The sequence below is a fragment of the Crassostrea angulata genome, chromosome 2 (assembly GCF_025612915.1).
Source record: "Crassostrea angulata isolate pt1a10 chromosome 2, ASM2561291v2, whole genome shotgun sequence".
Classification (NCBI taxonomy): Eukaryota; Metazoa; Mollusca; class Bivalvia; order Ostreida; family Ostreidae; genus Magallana; species Magallana angulata.
The window spans coordinates 44,678,954-44,704,320 of NC_069112.1; the positions used below are offsets into that span (position 1 = coordinate 44,678,954).

The 25,367-nt window shown below is 33.1% G+C and overlaps 1 protein-coding gene across 1 annotated transcript; it reads right to left on the bottom strand.

The window, feature by feature from the left end:
- Positions 1-1,644: 1,644 nt before the first annotated feature.
- LOC128170778 (uncharacterized) lies at positions 1,645-22,329 on the bottom strand. The gene is made up of 4 exons (XM_052836550.1): positions 22,284-22,329; positions 20,368-20,430; positions 11,404-11,463; positions 1,645-2,882 (listed from the first exon to the last, which is right to left on the bottom strand). The coding sequence occupies exons 1-4, from the start codon at positions 22,312-22,314 to the stop codon at positions 1,645-1,647; spliced, it is 1,392 nt and encodes a 463-aa protein (XP_052692510.1). The 5' UTR covers positions 22,315-22,329.
- Between the last annotated feature and the right edge of the window lie 3,038 nt (positions 22,330-25,367).

A 25,367-nucleotide genomic window follows, 5' to 3' on the forward strand; every position in this document is an offset into this window, starting at 1 on the left:
AGGGTAAATATGTATAAAATTGTTAGGCTAAATATAAGTAATAGCGACAATTTGGTCTTACACAAGTATATTTAAATATTTCAAAAATGCCAGTTTTCGATATAAAGACAAAAATATAGCTGGAAGTATGCATATTTCCAAAGCGTTATAATGTAATAAAACATACAATTTGATTTAAATGATTATGTTGTTATTATTAGGATTACTTACAAAGTATTGTGGTTGTGCAATAAATCAGAGATTGTGAAAGGTTGCCATTGTTTAAAATTGAAAAAAAGGAAAACGTTATAAGTTTGAGACATTAAAGAATGAGTCTAAGTAATTTTTTTTTGTAAATAGTTTAAGGGTAGGGATTTTATTTTCACAGCAATCATTTTTGTTTTGTTTTAAGCTAAACACCCCTCGTAAATAAGCATCGTCAAACATATACCTGGTATATAAACCCCTCGATTTCGTTACACCCGATTGCACATTTGGAAATAGTTGCCGACGTGTATTGTACTTTTCTTGGTCTTTGGATTTAATGTATTTAATTCTTGTTTTATGTACATATTCTGTGTGTAAATTATGTTTTGACCAGTTTCTTTAATGTTAATGTTCTCCTGGCTTGAAAAAATTGCGGAAAACTTCATGATTTCATTTCATTTCGCGACCGAGTAAAACGGAGAGGGAAGATGTACGCTGACAGAGGTAAGACCTTTATGGCAAAAAAATTTAAAATGTTAAGAGGTCTGCTGCTTATATAAGGGTTGTAGCGATAGCGGTGGTGAAGGAGCAATATGGCGGACAATGCCTGTTTACGAGCGATGTTTAGCTTCAAACAATGGTCGTTGCTATGGGTTTTGGAAAAGTAAAAACTTCCGAAAACAATCATAATTAATTAAAATAATTTCATACTGAAATCTACATTCAAGTATACATAGACAGAACATGCACATTAAAATGTTAAGCTAAAAATTATTAATGAGATAATTGATTACAAATACCTTTTCTCCCGGTAAAATAATAATTAGATTTAGGCTTTTTTGTTTTTGTTTTTTTGTTGTTTTTTTCTTTGTTTTGTTTTTTTGTATTTTATTTTTTTATGCTTTTGTTTTTTTGTTTTTGTTTTTTATATATTTTTTTTTTTTTGGTCTTTTTGTTTGTTTGTTTGTTTGTTTTTCTTTGTTTGTTTGTTTGGTTTTTTTTGGTTGGTTGGGGGGGGATGATGCGGTATAACAAAATAATAGGAAAAATCACATTTTTAAAACTATACATAAAACATTAAAAAATATTCATTTGAGAATTTCAAGCGAAACATTCATATATTATATCGTTACCAGTCTGCTACTGTAAAATATTTTATGTTAATCCTGATTGTTTTTTAGTTTAAAAAACGTATAATATAAAAACTAGAAACCTTCTCTATTCAAATTAATGTTATCCTTAAACATTTATAATCATATTTTAGTACTACTTTGGCGATACGTTGAATCGATAAATCATATATTTAAAGTATTTTACAATATTTTAGTGTTACACAGCAACAAATTGGGGCGACTTTCAACTGACAGCAGCAACTTTTCCCTAGCTAATAATTTTAATAGATGACGTTCATCAGGTATTCATCATTACTTAAAGCACAAAAATAATAAGTACGTTTCCTTATGGTAGTAAAGAGTTTCCGGAAAATCCGTACGCTTCGTTTTTTCTAATTCCAGACACCATAACTCCAAAACGTTCTCCGTCCAACGTAAATGCTTTAAACTCTCCCTGTGCTACTAGAATTGAAACAACACTGTATGAAATATTACCAATTAACAAGCTGTCTTCAAAAACGCTTTCTACTGCATTAAGTAGTTCATCATTGATGCGGATGAAAGCTTTAGAGGACTCTCTCATCATAATTGATACAACATTATGAACATAGCCTGTCGGTATGGGTATTTTGTAGTAGTTCAGGTATTGGTTTATCCCCGGTACGATTGTCATTGATGGATCACCCAGCGTTGAGGAATTTGAGTGCAAGCCAAATCCGGTTACTAAGATGGGTTCTGTGGACTTAATATAGCACGATTGGTTGCTTGAGATTCGGATGTCGAAAAAATCGTATCTCTCTAATAATCTTGTTTGAATAACATTCCCGATCATATAATATACGTCTGACATATGTGTTGCTGTAATGCGTATTATAGTGTCCCTTCCATCCGAATTAGGAGGCACTATATAAGTTTTGTCTATTGTGTCAGTTGGAGGTAATTGCTCCAAAAGATGATCACAGTACCCCCCACCATTAAATTCGGTGCAATCGTTTCCCGAGAAAGCTGCAATTGGATTCGAAGATTCGATGAAAGTTCCAGTTAAATCAGTACTATGCGCAATTTGATATGTTTCAAAACGATCAAGAGAAAAGATAAATGCGTCACCGTTGTAGTATGTGCTACCTTCTATTTTTATTGACGTATTCTGTTTCATTCGAAATCTTACTGAAATTCTTGTGTTGTTTTCCAGTGCTGCCACTGCCAGCTGGCTTTTTAGAGATAATGGCTGTGCTGTTATCACTACGTATCGTGTAGATAGTTTATGTATTGGTATGTTTGTTGTTCCATCAGCAGAGGCATCGCGGCCATCTAAGCTAACAACAAACACGTCATCGGAAGTTTCTATCAACACTGACTTAAATTCCTTTTCAAAGTACTTCAGTTCAATTTCCTTCGGAAATATGAAATGATGACTCGAAGGAATATTCAAATTCATGTCAATCTGCATTTTTAATGATGGATCCAGACGAGAGGAAGTTGTAATATTAATCTGAACTTCTTTTTCTGATGTAACGTAAACATTCTTTGTTGTAGACTTGTAATGTTTCATGAATAAAACTAAAAATCCTTTTCCTCTAGATCCTACAAATTAACAAGAGATGTTTGTGAAACACTTGTGCCCACCTCCCTTGGAAACATCCACAAAGAAATTGAACGTAAACTGCATATATTTGGAATTTATCTAAGTCCAAGGGGTCATAACTCTTTCGGAAATTGCTCTATCATACCCAAAATCAAACCTGACCTAGATATTATTTAGATAAACCTGCATACAAACTTTCATATTAATATGTGCACCCTCTGCAAAGAAAATGAGCGGAAACTGCAAATAACTCGAATTTTTCTAATTCCAAGGGCCATAACTCTGTCGAAAATTGCTCGATCGAACCCAATATCGAACTTGATCTAGATATTATCAAGATAAACTTGTATATAATAAATTACATTTCAATATGTTTATCCTATGCGAAGAAAATGAGCGGAAACTGCAAATAACTCGAATTTTTCTAAGTCCAAGGGCCATAACTCTGTCGAAAATTGCCTGATCGTACCCAATATCGAACTTGATCTAGATATTACCGTATAATGGATATTTTTTACGTGCTGCTAATTTTTACTAATTTTTACGAGTTTTATAAAACCGTAAAAATTAAACCCGTAAATGTTCACAGAAGTAAAAAAAACACTGCACGTAAATTGTCTACATCGTACGTATGAGAGTATTGGTCATGACCTTCAGCTCAGTCCCTGACGGCTGTACATGTAGGTATATTTGAGCGTTTTTGTCACGTGGTGATAACAGTTCAGATCTTTCTATTCAGTCTTGAGTATTTTTTAAAACTACGCATAATGCCACGTTAGTAGCTACATGTCTTTTTTGGTTGGGAGAGAAAGAAAAAGAGAGAGAATTTTTTTTTTTTGAAATGGAGTTGTCTTTCTTTTTTTCCCGGTAAATCGAACTGAGACGAGCACATGGTGTACATCAATGATGAAGATAAATAGGACTAAGTAAAGTGTATATCACTTATGAAATAAAGGTAAATGTATAAACACAATCATAAATATAAAGAATCGTTAGCAGAAAAACGATTTTCTGATTTGCATGTGTGTTAACTTTAACAAAGTCACGGTGAAATCTTCCCCCCTTTTACGACAGATGATATTAATTTTTACGGACAGGTCCAATTCGTAAAAAAATTACGCGTAAAAATTCAAATCACACTCTTTTATGACAAATTCGTAAAAAATCACAGCAGTAAAAATTACCTGTTATACGGTATCATGATTAACCTGTATACCAAATTTCATTTCAATATGTTTATCCTTTGCAAAGAAAATGAACGGAAACTGTTGGTGGACCGACCGACCGCCCGACCGACCGACCCACAGCAGCAAAGCAATATGCCCTCCCTTCTTCGAAGGGAGGCATAATTATGAAACGATATTTAATGAAATCTAGATCATTTTTTCTACAGTATACATATAGACTTTGATTTAAATAAACTTGAATCTTCACTATCTGAGGTTGCTTTCACTTAGATTTGAAATTTCCTGGCCTAATTGTTTTTAAGAAGAAGATTTTAAAGATTGTTTTCTATATATTCGTAAGTAAAAATTCATTCCCCATTGTGGCACACCATGACCCAGGAGACCATGATTCGAACAAACATCGATCTACTCTATTTACAATCTGATGATGTTTTCACTCAAATTTGAGTTTCTCTGACCTAATAGTTTTTTTAGCAGAACATTTTTATTGATTTTTCTAAATATATAATCCTATGTAAAAATTATTCCCCTATTGTGGCCCCACCCTAACCCCGGGGGCATTATTTGAACAAACCTGAATCTTAACTACCTGAGGATGCCTCCACACAGGTTTATGATTTTCTGGCCAAATAGTTATTGAGAAGAAATTTTTAAGATTGTTTCTACACATTCTTATTTGAAAATCAACACCCCCCCCCCACCCCAGTTTGGTCCCACCCTGTCCCCAGGGACCATGATTTAAAAAACTTGCACAGGGCGAAAAACCATCTTTAAGCAAGTCCTTAAAGGTGGCTTAAAGGTGACTTAAAGGAGCTTAAAGGCTATACAACCTTTAAGCCGCCTTTAAGTCACCTTTAAGCAAGTGCTTATAGGTCCTTAATGTCCAAACTTCTTTAAGCTACCTTTAAGCCACCTTTAAGCCGCCTTTAAGCATCTTTAAGTGGCATTTACGCTCTCTTTACACTGCCTTTACACTGTCTTTAAGTGGCCTTTAAGTCAAAATTGATCAAGCTGAACAATAAAAACATATATTAAATGCAAAAGCTCTTTTATAGAGATGGGAGGGGGTCATCCGAGTGATAATATAATTTCCAAGGAAGGGGGGGGGGGGGTGTTCCAGGCGGTTTTAATCGTCGCTCCATTAAACACAGATCGCTATCATCAGCACCGCTCTGATTGACACAGATTGCCGTTATAAAATTCTTTATAATTTTTTGGGGGTTTCAAAATTATTGTAGGTATGAGCGCAGTCTCTGTATCTTAATATGTGCATAAAACTAATTAAAGTATGTTTGTTTCCTATTATAAATTAATCGGTGAAAAAAATCTCTCTCTCTCTCTCTCTCTCTCTCTCTCTCTCTCTCTCTCTCAGTTCATCCGGTTATTAAACAAAATAAAGATAATGAACCAAAAATGCATGATTTAATTTGTTAATCGATTTAAGGTTTGTATTTTTTTCCAATTTTCATTATTTCTAACTGCTAGATACATGTTAAAGATGAAAAGACTCTCAACTGCCTTTGTTATATCGGGCAGGATATTACTGCTTTGTTTGTCTAGACATAGTTTTGTTCGTTTGTGTATATCTAATTAGAGTCTATTGTTTGTCCAACTTAAGAAAACCCCTGGAACTAACACAGAATATACAAGATATACACAGCAGTTGTGTCGTGTGCCCAGGTGCATGTTTGTGTATATCTAATTAAAGTCTATTGTTTGTCCAACTTAAGAAAACCCCTGGAACTAACACAGAATATACAAGATATACACAACAGGTGTGTCGTGTGCCCAGGTGCACGTCAGGGTTTCTAAAGGCGTTGAATCTTAGTATGTACGAGTATACGATAAGTCTAGTGAATAAAAGTTAATTTACATTTGTAATTCATTTTCAAAGTATTATTTCCTAGTTCTGGGTTTCAAAGATGTTACGTCTACAAATTAACGATACATGTATGTAAGAGTAAAATCTTGAGGCTAATTATTTAATGTACCGGTGATCATAAATAGGGGTTGATTATTTAAATATATGTATAAGGGTAAATATGTCAAATATACCCGGCCTGGCACATCATACAATTGTATGTACAGTACCGTCAACGCGGATCCCGTATTTTCCGCGCACCCCCGCGGTCCAAATTGCAACGCGGTTTAAACACCTGTCTCAGGTAAAAACCGCGTGCCCCCGCGGTTCAATCACCCATAATGACAACACCCCCGCGGTTTGAACGATCGATTACAGGTGTTAAAAAGTATCGAAAAGGAACACGAGTTATCTCCCTCGATTAAAAAAAAATATAACATGCATTAAACATAAATGTAAGTTAACAAATGCATAAAGATAATCATGATCCTTTTATAGAAAATCACATGTTTTGAAGGTAAATATTTTTTTTTAATATTCGCTGTTTATTTGGTAATACTGGGGTAATATTTGAATTTTAATTATTTAAAGCTGTTATCTGTACAATCCAAGGTGAAATGAGCCATGCCCGCAGGTGGTTGAAAAATCATGCTTTACCAACTTATTGATATACATGTATCGATATACGATTAAATTATAATTTTAAAATCTAACAAAAAAAATGTAAAATTAATAAGACTTATTTACTTAAATTAAATATTTTACTTTATAAATATTCAGGTATGTATATTTTTATTTTCAATATCATTTTATCTTTTTATCCTATCAATCCGTCAAAAATTCATTCAAATTTTAAAAGTGGTTTAATCGCTCATATTACGGAAAATCACGTCCTTATAATTGCTCTAACAAGCGTCATTGTTTTGATAAAAATTTTATAATTTGTTCGGAAAATTGATTTCAACCAGCTCTGTAGACCGACTAGTTGTAGCCTTATAAAAACACATGCTCACACTTAAATGTTCAAAGGAAAATCAGTTCTCCTAATTAAAACACAAAGGAAAAAGGTACTCAGAATTAAAATTGTATGATTTTTCACATCGCACGGGTTGTATTCAGTTTTAAACTAAGTGTTGCCCTGAAAAGATATTTACACTATATTCTGTGATTTTCATAAAACAATGGCTAATCGTTCTGGTGTGCGTGAAGATAGACATTTCTTTACATGAAATGGAATGAGGTTGTTACATCACAAAACAACATGGGAAGTTGTACATGTTATTAAATGCATACATCTCGAGTTACCTTAAAAAAATTCAAATGCCAATTACTATTTTTGTACACATTTCCTTTAGTGTGTATATTAATTATAAGTCGCGATCATTTCCTGTGTATAGTGATTAACAAACCTAGGGTAGAAAACGACATGCTCTAGGGGTTTTCACACCTATTCAAGACAAAAGAAAATCTCCAAATTGCGTACGGCCTTGTCTAACCGTACAACTATCTCACAGAGGAGGCTTCTTGATTGAGTGTCGCCGATTTTGATTTTATCTACGATCTTTATGTGAGAGAGAGAGAGAGGAGAGAGAGAGAGGAGAGAGAGAGAGAGGGTTATGCTCTTTCGCCCCCCCCCCCCCCCCCCCTCACGACGCCACTGCATTCATTTGAAATATACTAATATAAAAATTTCCTAAGTTTAGTATTCATAAAAGAATAGGGACCGTATACACTGTGATTGAATCCATCATGCAGTTTTAGTCTGAGTCCACGTGCTTCACCTGTCAATCAAATCAGCCCGCGAGCTGCACCACGTGCTCCTTCCTTGATAAAGGAAACAGTTTCGTTCTATTAGTTTTCAGGTAAAGGAAAAAAAAGAAGTTTGTCTAACAATAAAGTATTTAACACTGTTCATGATGTTTAATTTAATGCTTGATATTGTGTTTGTGAAGTTTTGTTCGTATACAACGTTATTTAAAAAGAAAATTATTTCTCTCTCTCTTTTCGGGGGAAGAGACATGTTAAACACCTTTTACAGTTTAAGAAGGCAGTAAAATGAAGCAATAATATATTGTTACTGTTAGATAAATTGTTTGATATACGGGTAATTTCCTGGTTGTCACTTGTTGCAATGAATATCCACCTGCCTCATACCCGTGAATTCTGTGCGTTCAAGCGAAGAGTGATTTCCTGTCAGTGCGATGGTTTCACACCTTTGTATAAAACAATTAGGACAAATACAGTTAACTTTGACAGTCATTAAAACGTTGGAAAGGGGGTGGGGGTACAAAAAATGTTATAATTCGCCACTGATACGACATATGTGTAGTAGCTTCATATTCAACACACATAAAATGATATCAATATCTTTTTATATTTTAAGGGTAAAGTAAAATTTTCATATTTTGCCGTTGATCGTATGGTATACGTACACCGCGTAGCGTGTGCTTGTCACGGACTAGGTTAATTGTCTTGAGTATTGACAGTCTCTCTCTCTCTCTCTCTCTCTCTCTCTCTCTCTCTCTCTCTCTCTCTCTCTCTCTCGTTTAGTCTATATTGAAGGTTTTAGGTTTTTTGCGGAGGCGGTGCATCTTAAACACGTTTAACAGTTAAACACATACCAGTAAAATGAATAACTATTTATTGTTAATACTGTTAGTAAAATTGTTTGAAAAACAGATGCAATTCATTATGGTCACTCGTTACACAGATTATCCACCTGTCTCATATACATGTACCAGTGTATTCTGTGCGTTCAAGCGTAGAGTGATTTCCCGTCAATGGGATGGTTTCACACCTTTGTGTTAAACAATTGGGACTAAAGTCAAGTACAATTTACATGTACTTTCACAGTCATTAAAACGTTGAAGAGGTGGAGGGGGCGGTTACGTAAAACGGTATTCGCAGCTGATACTACATGTACATTTGTGTTGTAGCTTCATATTGAACTCACATAAAATTATGTCAATATAATTTAGTATTTTACGGGTTGAGTAAAATTTTCATATCATGCCGTTGACCGTAGGTACTCCGTTCTCCGTGTAGCATGTGCCTGTCACGGACTAGATTAATTGTCTTGAGCATCGAGAGAGTGCCGTAAAACGAGCTAAAAACTGATATGGATTAAAACATTTTTGTAGTCGGAAATGTTTAAAATCATAAAAAAATCGAAAAATAATATATTATAGTTCTAACCCTCTCCGTCATATAGATTACATTATAAAAATGATTAAATATTTTTGAAATATTAGGTATATCAACAGTTACATGAAAATTATTTCGGATGCAGATGATTCTTTAATTAAAATATCTCTAAAATAATTGATAAGGAGTTTTGAAAACGTGCATTAAAATACGTAATCATTTTAATATGTGAAATGGAAACAATACATCAGACATGGCTAGTATATAATGACTCTCAGTGTTAGGTGGCCGTCTTATTGTCTAATAGCATACAGGTAAAAATCTCCGATCACCTTGTTCAACGGTAGGTCACACCGCCGCGGTTTAAACATGGCTGCAGCGAGGACCGCGATGAATTAACCGCGATGGTGTAACGCGGAAAGGATTAAATAACCGCGGGGGGAGCGCGGTCAAATACGGGATCCGCGTTGACGGTACTGTACAAGTCATTTGCAATTGCCACATGCAGTAAATACGTCACCGGTAATTGGTAATTTTGTTTGTTATAGAATTGATAGTTTAAAAATCATGTACATGTACATACAATTACATGTAAATATTTAAACATATTGGAACGGCGCCGCGATCATGAAAACCGGGAAATTGCGGGAAATTGAACAAATACCCTAATAGTATCAATGCATTTAATAAAAGAAATGATTTCATTTTCTTTCTTACATTTTTATAGCTATAAATTAGATGAACGTATATCTACTCGGTTTAAATTTATTAACTAAGAAAGCCTACTATAGTGAACCTAACGGTTTCCATTTAGGTATAATATATTTTTGTTCACTGAAGACCAAGTTCCGTATTTCATTCTAAATACATGCATGCATGTAATTTATAAATTAGATATAATTGATTGTTACAAACTGAATGGTTTGTCAAAATCTTTTCAAGTAAACACATTCAATACAGTGATTAAATATCCACTGATATATAGGATATAAAAACGCTCATATATATGTAAGTTGCCGTGGCGCAGAGGATGTGTGGTGATGCTAGTAAGCTAAGGGTCCCGGGTTCAATTCTCGCCGTGAACGGTTTTTTTTGTGTTTTTTTTTTCATTTTTCTTTCTAGAACAAAAACCGTTTTAATACCTTTTCTTTCATAAAGTTAATACATTTTGTTGGAAATTAAGCACAATATTGAATTTAATTTTTTTTAATGGCTTAAAGGTGGCTTAAAGGTAGCTTAAAGGTGGCTTAAAGGTGGCTTAAAGAAGTTTGGACATTAAGGACCTATAAGTTGTCCTTAAAGGTGGCTTAAAGATAGTCTTTAAGCTGCCTTTAAGCCACCTTTACGCTTTCTTTAAGCCACCTTTAAGCAATACTTATAGCTTAAAGGTAGCTTAAAGGGGGCTTAAAGATCGTCTTTAAGCTACCTTTAAACACCTTTAAGCTATCTTTAAGGAGGACTTAAAGATGGTCATTCATCCTGTGTTGAATCTATACTCTCTGAGAATACTTCCATACAGATTACAGCTTTTTGGCCTAATAGTTTTTGAGAAGACGATTTTTGAAAAATACCAATTTTTTTTTCAATAATTCTTATTTATCTTCCCTCTAAAAGGGTCTGGCCCTTTATTTGAACAACCTTGACTCCTCCTTTGCCGGTGATGCTTGATCTAAGATTGGTTCAATTCTGCTTTGTGGTTCTTGAGAAGTTGATGAAAATGTGAACGTTTACACCAACGAGAACGCCAACAAAAAGCGGACAAATTAAATTTTGATCAAAAAAGCTCAAATCAGCTTTCAGCTCAGATGAGCTAAAAAGCAATTAACACTTCAAACTCCTTTTCATGCAATGTTAAAGTTGAATTTATTTTTTGTTCTTGCTCTACAATTTAAAGCCCTCGGCATTTTTTGAATTTTTAAATGTTTACAACATTTTAACAGAAATAATATTTTTTTTAGGCTAGACCCTTCCCTCGTCCCATTTTCATATTAGGCTTGTTCATATTTTTAGAAGGATCCCAATATAAGTCCAAAATAGCTCATGTAGTAGCAATATATCTAACAATATCATTTTGTGAAACAAATAATTGCGATCTCATTTCGTGAAACAAATGATAGGGATATGTTATCAACAGTATTTAAAGGATTACTGTCTATGTGTCAAAAATGGCTATATTCTTTTTGATGTTTTTGAAATCGCTGATTCACACATAAAATGGAAAATAAGTTAAAAGTAACCTTAGTCAAAGAAAAACACGATAGCTTATATTGCTTAATGCAACAAAGAAGGCACACATGCATTTTTGAATGATTAAAAAATCACTGTTACCTAATGACAAACCCAGACCAGATGAAGGAGGTCGTGATGTAAAGGTTTCAGCAGATGCATCTATTTAATAAAAATAAGCATGATATCAATAAAATATAATTGACAAAATAACGAACGCTAAATACGTGTATTTGATATATATTTTTTGTTTATAAAACGGAGCTCGTATTCAAAACAGACCACGGTTTATTTAAATTTTTTAATTTTTGTTACTTTTTTTAGCTTTTTTATCTGCAAAAAATATAAATTACAAAACAAAGAACTCGACCCACTTGCTAACGTTTTTGGCCTACCAAATATGAAAATTATGAACGGGGTTTTTGGACAAATCTCGGTGGTAAATATCAGTCTACAGCACATACCCTTTTCGCATGCGTAACACTTTTTTTCAACCGGATGTTGATGTTGTCAAACTAAATTCAAAACCTTTCCGTAATTTGAGATTTTCCGGAAAAACAACCAAAAATAGCATAATTAAACTTCATTTGCAGATACAGCACAGCCGTTACTGCAAAAAATTAAATAAGTAACACAAACTTCAATGTCTCAGAAACCAATTTCAATGAAAATATTTTGCAGTAACGAGTGTGCTCATGTTGAAAAAAATCAAATCAAATAAAATGATCGGCACGTGAAAATTCGTCTGTTCGCAACTTTTGAGAGTAAACGTCACGAAAATATGTAGAGCGATTGTAACTTTTAAGATTGACAGACTTCAGAATAAAAACATCGTAAAGGTGAGTGTTTTATAACGTTCTTTCATTATTGGTCCCGTTCATAAACAGATTAAAGCGTAAAATATCGACACAAGTATTGAACGTTTAATAGGCAGTTCTGTCACGTTACATATATGAATCTAATTAATATTGTACAGTAACTGCAACGTTATTTTTTACAAGATAAACGATAGGATAGGATTCACGCATGATAGGATAGCATTAACGCACGATAGAACAGTATACACGCACGAAAGGATAGGATTAACGCACGATAGAACAGTATACACGCACGATATGATAGGATTGATACACGATAGGAAAGGATAAACGATGTTCATGATAAACGTATGATCGCTTTAAACGATATTTACCAACAAACTGATAATGTCAGAATTTGAGAGAGAACTCGTACAAATAAAGATTTACGTGGAATTTCTTTTTAGTAACAATTGCCGAGTTGTTAATCATCGCTGCATCATTTATAGAACGTATAAAAATGACTTGTTAATTTTTTTCAACTAAAAGTATGAGCTTTAATGATCAATAAATTTGCTGTATTGTTAAAATTGTTTTCATCACCGAACACCCTAGCCGATCGCCGCAAATATTTCAGCCCGAGATTAAATCACTCGGAAAATAGCGGGTTTAATTATATAAATCCAACTCTTGTATAAAGTAAATATAAAATATATCATAAGTGCATTTCTTTCTGTATAAGAAAATGATGCATTAAAAACGAATTATTACAGACAAGTTAAAAAAATATTTACGCATATACACATTCCGCGTACGATTTGTTAACCACACACCCTAGCTGATTGCCGAGAACATTTCAGCCTGAAATCAAATATCAAACGAAAAATAACGGGTTCAAAATACAGCTCGAGTTTTAATTAAATATAAATTATATCATAAATAGTTTTGTTTCTGTAAAATATGATGCAACAAAATTATATTGCATAAAAGTTAATGTTTACGCAGGTATTCACTCTGCGTACGATTTGATATATTTGATATACAGGTAAATATGTTACCTTGTTCCTAAGAACTTCGTTTTTCATTTTCAATGTTAACAGATATGATTTACATATAATATTGGTTAATTTTGATCCAAAAAAATTAAAAATTAGTATCCTGACGGAATGTTGGATAGGATTTTACAATTCTTGTTAGATAAATATTCGTATACGGCGCACCGAACGAGTTGCAACTTAGTAATCAATTTACTTGCTTATGAAAAGGCAAGAAACGATTAGCACGATAGGATAAACGGAAGAATTGTTGAAATTAAACGATAAACTTGATAGGATTAACGCACGATAGAACAGTATACACGCACGATAGGATAGAATTAACGCACGATAGAACAGTATACACGCACGATACGATAGGATTGATACACGATACGATAGGATATGATTGTAAAAAATAGCGTTGCGGGTACTTTATCATATCTAATGATTGGGTAACTCATACGTATATTTAAAAGGGCTTTTAAAATAAAAATACCAGCCTCCGCGTTTCTACCGACTCGTGCTACATGTATATGGGTTTTTATTGTTGCTATATTTAGAGAGACATTCACCCGATATGTTTTGAATTTTATGTTTTAACAATTGTAATTGTACATAGTTTTTAAAGAAAAAAGTTTATCCTTTCTTAAAAAATAGAAATTTGGAAATTATCAAACAGATAAATTCAATTAATTTGTGTACAAGAATTAATATAGTTATTTCAAAATAGAAGGTTAAACATTTTTTTAGTCCAAAACTGGCATATAATACCTTTCAAGCGGGCGTTAAAGGGCAACAACTCTTAATGTAATAATTGCCCCTTTCAAATACAAACACATTATCAATGTGGTCAATCTCTTCAAAAACTGTATGTTGTACGAATAGGGAAATTTGGATAACAAACGAATCATAAATATGTATAATAATCATCAACATTTAGCAACAGTAAAAAAATAAAATATGCAATAATAATTTTTTTTTTTTTATAGTAGCATATATATTTTTTTCAATATAGTTTAACATCTAAAAAAAATCCATATCAAATTATCGATATATTGTAACTGCACATTCATTTATATCAGCTCTTATTTTTTATCAATATTATGTTAGTATACAGCCCCTGCATTGATCCAGAAAACTTTTTTCCTGGCGGGAGGGGGTGGGGGTCCAAATGATATTTTATTTTGGCAAGAAGTTTTAGCACATGAAATTCTGAAACCTAGAGATCCTCATGCACATTTAGCCCTTTGCATTTTTTAAAATATCAAATTCTATTTCTTCAGACACATATATTTTAAAATTTCACTTATAACACAAGGATAAAAATTGTTAATCAAATCATGTATTTTACATACCGGTATATACTTTTTTAAAGAAAAAAACCTGAATTGTTTTCCTATTATTTCAGATGTCAAGTTCTGCAAACAAGTTTTACAGCTGCTTTAATTGCCCTAGAAGAGTGCAACAAAAAGACAGACACGGTGTTCCAAAGAAATGTAGGGCCGTCATAACAGAGCTTTCTGGAAGAACACAAAGTGACAATGATTATCTATGCAACAAATGCAGATGTATGTGCTACTACCATCTAAGACAAAAGGAGCACACAAAGCATGCCAAAACACAAGATCAAGGTAGGCCAGAAGTGCTTCCAGCACCTCCTTTTAGCCCACCTTCTGTTACACTGCCTTTTCCATGTACATCAAGGGGACACGCTTTGTGCTGCATTTGTAAACGTCCAGGGCCGAAATTAGTCGTCGTTCCAGTGGATGTAAGGCATCGTATCTTTCTTTCTGAGGAGATTATCATTCAAGCTGGATCTCGCTGATGTCCGAACCATCTTCAGCAAAACATCAATGAGCTGAACCCAATAGCAGATACCACCACTTTCAACAAGAGATCAATTACTCAGCTAATCAAGTTTTTGTGTTCTGAAGTATTGAGAATAGAAAAAACAAGACTGGATTTTGACAACAGTGATAGTCTTACTGACACAGAATATGTGGACCTTCTTAGGATATCCAAAGCTTCATTTCAAGATTTGCTCACTTATGTTGAAGATACCAAAGTCCGATCAACCCCTGCAAAATCGGTTCGTACAAGCCTGGCCATCTTGTTGATGAAACTTCGGGGAGGGGACTCCAACCGCATTCTCTCTACATTGTTTAATATTTCCAAATCCAGTGTTCACAGAAGCATAAAGTCAATCAGAACAGCTTTGATGAATGGCAGATTGGTTAAAGAAAATCTTGGATTTGGTCATATCACAAGAGAAACACTATTTTATGACAAATTCGTAAAAAATCACAGCAGTAAAAATTACCCGTTATACGGTATCATGATTAACCTGTATACCAAATTTCATTTCAATATGTTTATCCTTTGCAAAGAAAATGAACGGAAACTGTTGGTGGACCGACCGACCGACCGACCGACAGACAGCAGCAAAGCAATATGCCCTCCCTTCTTCGAAGGAGGCATAATTATGAAACGATATTTAATGAAATCTAGATCATTTTTGCTACAAATATACATATAGACTATGATTTAAATAAACTTGAATTTTAACTATCTGAGGTTGCTTTCACTTAGATTTGAAATTTCCTGGCCTAATTGTTTTTAAGAAGAAGATTTTAAAGATTGTTTTCTATATATTCGTATGTAAAATTTCATCCCCCATTGTGGCACACCATGACCCAGGAGCCCATGATTCGAACAAACATCAATCCACTCTATTTACAATCTGATGATGTTTTCACTCAAATTTGAGTTTCTCTGACCTAATAGTTTTTTTAGCAGAACATTTTTATTGATTTTTCTAAATATATATTCCTATGTAAAAATTATTCCCCTATTGTGGCCCCACCCTAACCCCGGGGGCATTATTTGAACAAACCTGAATCTTAACTACCTGAGGATGCCTCCACACAGGTTTATGATTTTCTAGCTAAATAAGAATTGAGAAGAAATTTTAAAGATTGTTTTTACACATTCTTATTTAAAAATCAACACCCCCCCCCCCCCCAGTTTGGTCCCACCCTATCCCCAGGGACCATGATTTGAACAAACTTGAATCTATACTCCCGGAGGATACTTCCATACAAGTTACAACTTTTTGGCTTAATAGTTTTTGAGAGGACGATTTTTGAAAAATGCCAAATTTTTTTCAATAATTCTTATTTATCTTCCCTTTAAAAGGGTCTGGCCCTTTATTTGAACAACCTTGACTCCTCCTCAGCCGGTGATGTTTTGTTCTAAGATTGGATCAATTCTGCTTTGTGGTTCTTGAGAAGTTGATGAAAATGTGAACGTTTACACCAACGAGAACGCCGACAAAAAGCGGACAAATTAAATTTTGATCAAAAAAGCTTAATTCAGCTTTCAGCTCAGATGAGCAAAAAAGCAATTAACACTTCAAACTTCTTTTCATGCAATGTTAAAGTTGAATTTATTTGTTGTTCTTGCTCGACAATTTAAAGCCCTCAGCATTTTTTGAATTTTTAAATGTTTACAACATATTAACAGAAATAATATTTTTTTAGGCTAGACCCTTCCCTCGTCCCATTTCATATTAGGCTTTTCATATTTTTAGAACGATCCCAATATAAGTCCAAAATAGCTAAATAGCTCATGTAGTAGCAATATATCTAACAATATCATTTTGTGAAACAAATAATTGCGATCTCATTTCGTGAAACAAATGATAGGGATATGTTATCAACAGTATTTAAAGGATTACTGTCTATGTGTCAAAAATGGCTATACTCTTTTTGACGTTTTTGAAATCGCTGATTCACACATAAAATGGAAAAATAAGTTAAAAGTAACCTTAGTCAAAGAAAAACACGATAGCTTATATTGCTTAATGCAACAAAGAAGGCACACATGCATTTTTGAATGATTAAAGAATCACTGTTATCTAATGATAAACCTAGACCAGAAGAAGGAGGTCGTGATTTAAGGTTTCAGCAGATGCATATATTTAATAAAAATAAGCATGATATCAATAAAATATAATTGACAAAATAACGAACGCTAAATACGTGTATTTGATATGTATTTTTTGTTTATAAAATGGAGCGCGTATTCAAAACAGATCACGGTTTATTTAATTATTTTATTTTTATTATTTTTTTTTAGCTTTTTTATCTGCAAAAAATATAAATTACAAAACAAAGAACTCGACCCACTTGCTAACGTTTTTGTCTTACCAAATATAATACATTTACATGTATATATAGGCATGACGTTACGACGGGCAATTGTACAAAATTATGACACCAACTTTGAAGTCGTCATTGGAGAAAAATATTGACGCCATTAAAAAAAGAAAACAGATCCTAAAAGTAGACATTCCAGAGAACAACATATAACAAAATCATAATATTTTGAGACTAGGCCATTTTTCATGGTTCATGGGTCGAGTTCGTTATGCCTAAGACACATGAACATTATTTTCAAATGACATTGTGTTTTAAATGCATAGAAAACGTCTTCTAGTATAAAAGAACCTTGAAAAAAACGGGGAAAATTTAATTATTGGAAATTACACACACAACACTTCTATTTCAAGCAACGTATAAATTATTATAAACTACAAAAATAGTTATTAAAATTACGTTTAAAATAGAAAAAGAACAATTGGATCCTAAAACGTATTGCAAATTCTTGAATATCATCTGAAGACTAATACTAGCATTAACAACTTTTTTAAAGCTAAAACATTTTTTTCTCAAAAATTTTGAATTCCCTTATTATGGTAATTGTATTTTACTTTTTTGATATATTAATCAAGAACTTTTTTATGCACCTGAGTAAACTCAGGTGACCTATTGCTATTCGTTTTCTTCCGTCGTCGTGCGTTAACAATTTTACATTTTTAAAATCTTTTTAAATACTACAGGACTGATTGTTACCATTTTTAGTGTGAGACATCTCTATGGTAAGAGGAATCTAAATTGAAAAAATCACAGCTTTACCACCCACTGGGGCGCCACATGTAGGGCCGGATATGCAAAAAAAAAACACACCAAATTTTCAAAATTCTTCTTCTCTACTCCCACACATGTGAGGAAAAAACTGGTTGCATAGTTATAATGTCCATGAAGCCCATAACCAAAATTGTGAAATTCATGGCCCCTGGGACAGGGGTTCTGGCTCTAGGGTGTGGCCAATATGGCCATATAGTTAAAATGTATTAAATCTTAAAAAAATTCTTCCTCTCTACTCCCATATATATTTGTTAAAAACTGAATACCTGATTATGATGTCCATGAGGCTCTCTACCTAAATTGTGAAATTCATGACCCCTGGATGAGGGGTTCAGGCTCTTGGGTGGGACCAAATTGGCCATATAGTAAAAATTTAATAAATCTTAGATAATCTTCTTCTCTACTCCCATATATATTTGTTAAAAACTAATTGCCTGGTTATAATGTCCATGAATTTCTCTACCAAAATAATGAAATTCATGACCCCTTGGTTAGGAATATATTGTGGTAATGCATATGTTTAATTTTCTTCTCCATTCTCACTCATGTGTATAAATAACAGACTTATAATTATGTTTACCAGGAAGTCCTCTACTGAAATTTTAATTTTCATGTCCCCTGGAGTATGGTTTTTGACTCTAGGGCAGAGCCAAAATGGATGTTTAGGTTTTAATGCATATAATGTTAAAACATTATCTTCTTTACTCCCACACACCTGAAAGGAAAACTGAATTCATGATTTTGTAGACCAGATCTTTAAGTTTTTCGCCAAAGTTATAGGTTTCACAGTTCTTTTTGAAAGATTTCAGGCAGGGAGATGGTCGTCATTACAAATTTATAATTTTTCTACTCCAGAATGAAACTTAATTAATTAGATGCATATATGAGTCTCCTCGACAAGTTTGTGTATGGGTTATATGCTACTCAGGTGACCGTTAAGGCCAATTGGCCTCTTGTTTAATCTTAAATGCCAAATTAAAACATAAAACAAGAGTCAATCGGTATTATGGCTCACCTGTGTAACAAGTACCGTAATGAAATTAGCTTAAAGAATCATATACAAAATTGTCTTGGCATACTTCTGCCCCTTATGTGGAATTTTTTTTTTCGATGAGATATGTCGAAATGCGAGAAAAATATGTTGGCATGCAGGACATTTATGTCGACATGCAACATAATTATGTTGGTCTGCAAGAAAATTGCAATAAGAGAAGAATTATTAAAAATATATCAAATTACATCAAGCAGCGCCAATACCTGACTTCCAACAAAAAGTTAGTTGCAACATAATTATGTTGACATGCTAGATAAATATGTATGTTGACATGCAACTTATTTATGTTGACATGCAACTTATATATGTTGACATGAATCTTAGTTATGTCAACTAATGCAACTTACATAAATTGACATGCAACTTGGTTAGGTCAAAATGCAACTTATCTACGTTGACTCCATTCATTAATGTTGACAGGCAAATGTTTTATGTCGATATGCAACTTAGTTATATTGATATGAGAAATCAGTATATCAATGTGCCTATTGTTGACATTACAAAATGGCATATACAGAAAATTGCTACAGAAAACAAATATAAAAACAATCTCATTTAGTATAAAAAAAATCGCCAAAACGTGACTTCTAACATTCTTGATGTAAGCTACTTTGATGTTGACATGCAAGATAAATATTTCTATATACAACTTATTAATGTTGACATGTAACTTATCTCTGTTGACATGCCAATAGATTACATTAATATGCAACTTAGATAATTATTGAAGCAAATGAAACTCATTTCTTCCTTATTTTCCCTCATAAAAATAAGACATGATAAGAAACAACTTTTATTTCTTAAATTGTTTGATTGTATATAACCTGTTGCTTTATTATACTGTCTCTTCATTTACATTAAGTGATAATCAAATGTTGGTGCAATCATTGTTCTGGTTTGCTTTTTACATATGTATTTCCACTTTTTGAATTTAACCATTGTTTCAAAAAACAATGGGCTATATTTTAAGCCATTGATTATCAATGTGCTGTTTTGTATTCCGGTTAATTTCAAGGAGTACGGTGCACATACATTTATATTTTTTTATATATCTCGCATAATCTCTTTTAATACTCACTTTTGCAAACAAAATTTGATTTTTAATAGAAATTATACCCAATCTAAGGAAAATAAACATTTTAGCATAACTGTATTATGATTAAAGACAAATGCACATAAATGCAACCTACCTCTGCAGATGTCTAGTTCCTTTTCCAAAGTGGTGACGTGGTTTTGAAGGAAAATCTTTCTGTCTGGTTAACGATAATATATTTAGAAAGACAATAATCTCTCAGTAGAAAATGTTCACAGGTAAGTAAACAGTTTCATTTACAGTATCATGTTGTAATTCATCTTTTATTTTCTTTATAAGTTGTAAGCTTGTAATTTTTAACATTCAGTACCTGGTCATAGCAAAGTTAAGTCTCTGTAATTCACAGCCGATTTTATAAATACAAATAAAATAAGTTTAAATAGATATACAAAGAATATATTAGGACGACTAAATACATTTTATATGTACGACTCAACTTCTAAAGACAAAAACATCGTTGCTGAAATTTTGTACATGTTGAAGAACAACTCTCACGCTAAGAAATGTAATTGTTTATTTCAGTGTTCATGTTAATTGAGTCTAACTATAAACATATGTGCATGTTTTATAAATACATTTTCCAAGGGGGTCGTGTTGATGGCATTTGGTCTTTTGTGACATAAACAGAACTAAAGGAAAAGCGGACAAACTTATCAAAACCATATCGTAAAAAACGTGGGACATGGCGAAAAGTTAATATTGCTATTAATACCATTCACCAGTATGTGATGTATAGTATCATGCACGATGTTGCTTATATTTTTTACTGATTGTAATTTTAGTGTCTTTAAACTGTACACTTCAGAAAATATAATTTCAGTATCAAAAGTATGGCAATAGTTTTCGATGGCTGTATAGTAATGCATAAGCATACATAATACCAGGTACGTTCTACTGAAAGAAAAAAAGAGTGCAGAGAAACATATATCGTATACTTTTAGAAAATATACCCTTTTCCGTCCTGTGCGATATAAACAGAAATTTTGCCTACCCGTGTGATATAAACCCTAGGAGTGTGATATAAGATTTATATAACACCCCTCTCCGGCAATCTTCGGATGTTATATCACACCCCTTTCCGTTAATCATCGGCTATTATGACGTAGAGTTCGATATGCGTCGTTCAAATCCGATCTCCAAGTATGACGTCAAAAAGTTACATCGACGTCAACCTAGGGTGCTTTCCATTTAACCGGCATCGCCGGATTTGCCGATTGGTGGAACACGCGTCGCCGGCGAGCGATTGTGGCAACGCAATATACCGTTGCCGATTAGGAAACAATATGGCGTCCAGGTTATCATATTCTACAAAACCAGTATTTCCAGTGAAATACATTAGAACTGCAAATAGCCAAAATTTCTGGATCAAATTTTAAGATAAGTATCAGTTTTAAGGAGCAATCGTCCTCGTTGGAGCATTGCGACGTTGCCAACCGTTCCATTAACGTCACCGTTTCCCGATAACGTTGCCGGCGAGGCAACGTTTATGGAAAGCGACCCTGGTATACATACAGCTGGCGCAAAATGTTCATGGAAGTTTAACAGATATGGAATGTATAGACATGGAGCAATTTGTTAACAATAATCATTCATCACATGATGTTTTTATTGTTTCTTTAATATTTTCTTTAAGTATATGATATAAAAATCATAACATGGCAATATTTATATCGCATCCTATATTAGCCCTCGGTCGCTTTATATCAGCCCTCGAGCCTGACGGCTCTCTGGCTAATATACCGCGACCTCTAGCTAATATAGGATGTTATATAAAAATTGCCATGTAATAATCTATATACATAATACTATTTCTTTCTGTACAAAAACAAATTTAATACCACCGCTATGAAGATACGTACATTTAACTTGAAAATATGTGCATGCTATCCATTTACTTCACTAACATATTGATGCGAATTTAAAAAACAAAACAAAAAACAAAACAAAACATACTAGGAGACCCGTTTAGAACAACTGGGTCTCTACATGAATATAATATGCTTCCTTATTTACCATATACTTCCTTGTAATACGAATCCGTCATGTTGGTTATCAAGCGGTCTTCCTTGTAGTTATCATAAAGAGGTTGGCTACTTATTCTACCATGCAGAATGATAAAAAATGTTGTCCAATACAGAAAAGAAGCTGATTTGTCCATCGCTGCTGTATAGCTAAACACAATAATTAGATACATATTTAGTGAACATTTTTGAATATGAAATAGATCAACATGAAGGAGAGGGAAATTACATATTGGTTATTCTGTATTCAAAAAGCAAAGTAAAAAAAACCCACTTTTTATTGTTGTTGTTGTTGTTGTTGTTGACTTTTATTTATATTTTTTTTTGTCAGTGCATTGCAAAACCAGAAGATGCATGAGAAAAAACAAAGAAGGAAAAACTTCACGTCGCCATGAGTGTGCAAAAAAGGTGGAAGGAGAGCAACGATCCCCTGTACAAAAAAGTAAGGCACATAGTTTTAAAACTTATCTTGATTAAATATCACAGCAAACATGTTAAACTTAATTGTGCATCAACGATTTGGTTTTTTAAAGTGTCCAATTTCATTTTCTTTAACTCCATTTACTGGATCAAAAAGAAAAAAATAAAAAAGTAAAAGAAATTTAAAAAAAAACTTCCTACTTCACTATATACATATATATTTACATGTAACTTGACCGGCATTTAACCGGTTGTTTTATTTGTTTTCGAAACTAGATATTTTTACCAGATAAAAGCACATACCCTATATGAAGCTGTGCATTTTTTATTTCATCTCAAATTAAGCGATTGTCTTCGTTAAGTCGTCTGTTTTGTAAGAGCTTACGTGATTGAAAAGTATCATTTAAATGATCAAAGCTCACCACTAAAAGTGCATTTGTTTCTTAAATATTTAAAAAGGTATATCCCTAAGTTTATTATTTCGCAGAAATACACGCATCTTCGATTGCATATCCCTCCTTACTCCACTGCAAAGTAAAATAACTGAATAAACTCTTTAGTTAGTTTCATGGCTTTTCTTAATTCATAAAAAAACAAAACAACTGTCTGTAGATATGTACACAAACAACTACACGTAAGACATATGCACACAGTGAAGAGCAGACACTTGTTCAACAGAATGATAAATTTCGCCATTAAAAGCTATTGTATCCAGTTGTGTACGTATCGTATTGTAAGAAATATGTTACTAGTACATGTATAGTTTAACGGTAAAACGAAAACTAATAGTCATATGTTGACTATACACGCGATCTTAGTTCAGATAAGAGAAGCGATGACAGGTTACATGTACAAGTAGGTATGATCTGTGTATACAGACAAGTACAGAAAATCATAGAATCAATATTTAAATGAATAAAAATTCGTGTCAAAAACTCTATAACAGTTGATTCCAAGATTTTTTTTTATCTGAAATTCATTGTTTATCTTATCATTACCTGTACGTAATTTTACATCGTCTAATTTTACATCGTTTATTCACTAGGACAATTTGATCGGCAATAGTAGTACAGTAGTACGCAATAAAGAATGATCAAACGAACTATGCATCTTCCCAAGTCGCTCCGCTCTACATAAACCCTTGACCGAATAGGCAGAGCTTGACGGGGTTAGAAACCTCGCAAAACTGGTTGTCATACAAGTTTGCATGATCCAATAAGAAACGTTGTTTCAATAATGATGTTAATTGTGAATAGATCAATGTTGAACCGTTGTCAAATGAATTTGAGACGGAATAGTAAGTATTTGACTTACTGATATCGGATATCTTTATTTTCTACGAATTTGATTCTGTTCATGGGAGCAGCCATATTGCTATACTGTTTCTGTTTATAAAGCATTCTTTGATTGGTCAGAACAAGAGGTCACAAAGTTTTAAAAATGAGTACTCTCACTAGATTGCGTAATCATTAACCCGCATATGTGTTTTCCTTTTGGTCAAGGGTTTATGTAGAGCAGAGTGGATCAGAAACCCTTGACTTGGGAAGATGACAAATTATGACGAAAGAAAACGAAAGATGCTTGTAAAAATAACAACTAGGCGAGAATCAAGACAACGATAAAGGAAATTAAAGAAATATCGGAATAAAGTCGGGGCAATTTTTAATGGCAATTTTAAATGGATAACAAATATTTAATGACTTCAATGTATAATAATAAAAAACTTTGTAAGATTATCGTCCGCTCGCTGAATTAACAAAAATATAGCGGATTAAAGTCAAACAATTCATTTAATCTATGGTAACAATTACATTTATCTAAAATTAAATACAAATAATAACAGACTACTCAAATTAAAATTAAAATTCCCCCCGCTTCCCTGTTGTCACAGAGTACACGTTTCACGCAACGTATCAAAAACAGGGGAACGGATGGAAGTAATGTGCTTAAATAGATTAAAATACATTTTTATAATATATCATATAAATAAAGAATTTGTTTATCAAGATAACCACCTTGCCGAAGTAGTTCCGGCAAAAACAGTGGAAAAACAAAGAAAACAAAATCTAGTGCTACTACTAATACTAGTAAAGAAACTATGAAAACGAACAATTACATTATAAACGGTTTTAGTTCACATTCTTAAAGGAAGTTATGACAATGACTCTGCCACCTTCGTGCCTGATCGAGTTAATTAGCTTTTAAAAATTGACGTCCGAGTTAATAAATGAAAATTTGAACACCGTTGCTACATGTAACTCGTACGGTACTTAAGATTTAGACCCAAATTGTTCAATTAAATTTATAACAGGTAAGAATTTGATTAAAAAGAGGGAAAAAATGAATAAAAAATTAAAAATAAAATTAAAAAAAACCCCAGCTTTTAAGAAAAAAAGGTGGTAAAGAAGATTAATAACTGAAGGAGGCCCAATTGACATATTTGATAAAATTACTTTATGGGTGTCAGGTGCTGTAAGGCTATGAGACGTTCATTTTAGTGAAGTCCATTTGTTTGTTCATGCCATCGGGTCTGAATGATTTGAGCCCGTGTATCCAGAACTTTCCTTTGCGTTTCCTCTCCGCGTCTGTCCAATGAGGATTATGGTCAATAACCACTACTGTCATGTCTTCCCATTTGTGACCACTCGTATTAAAA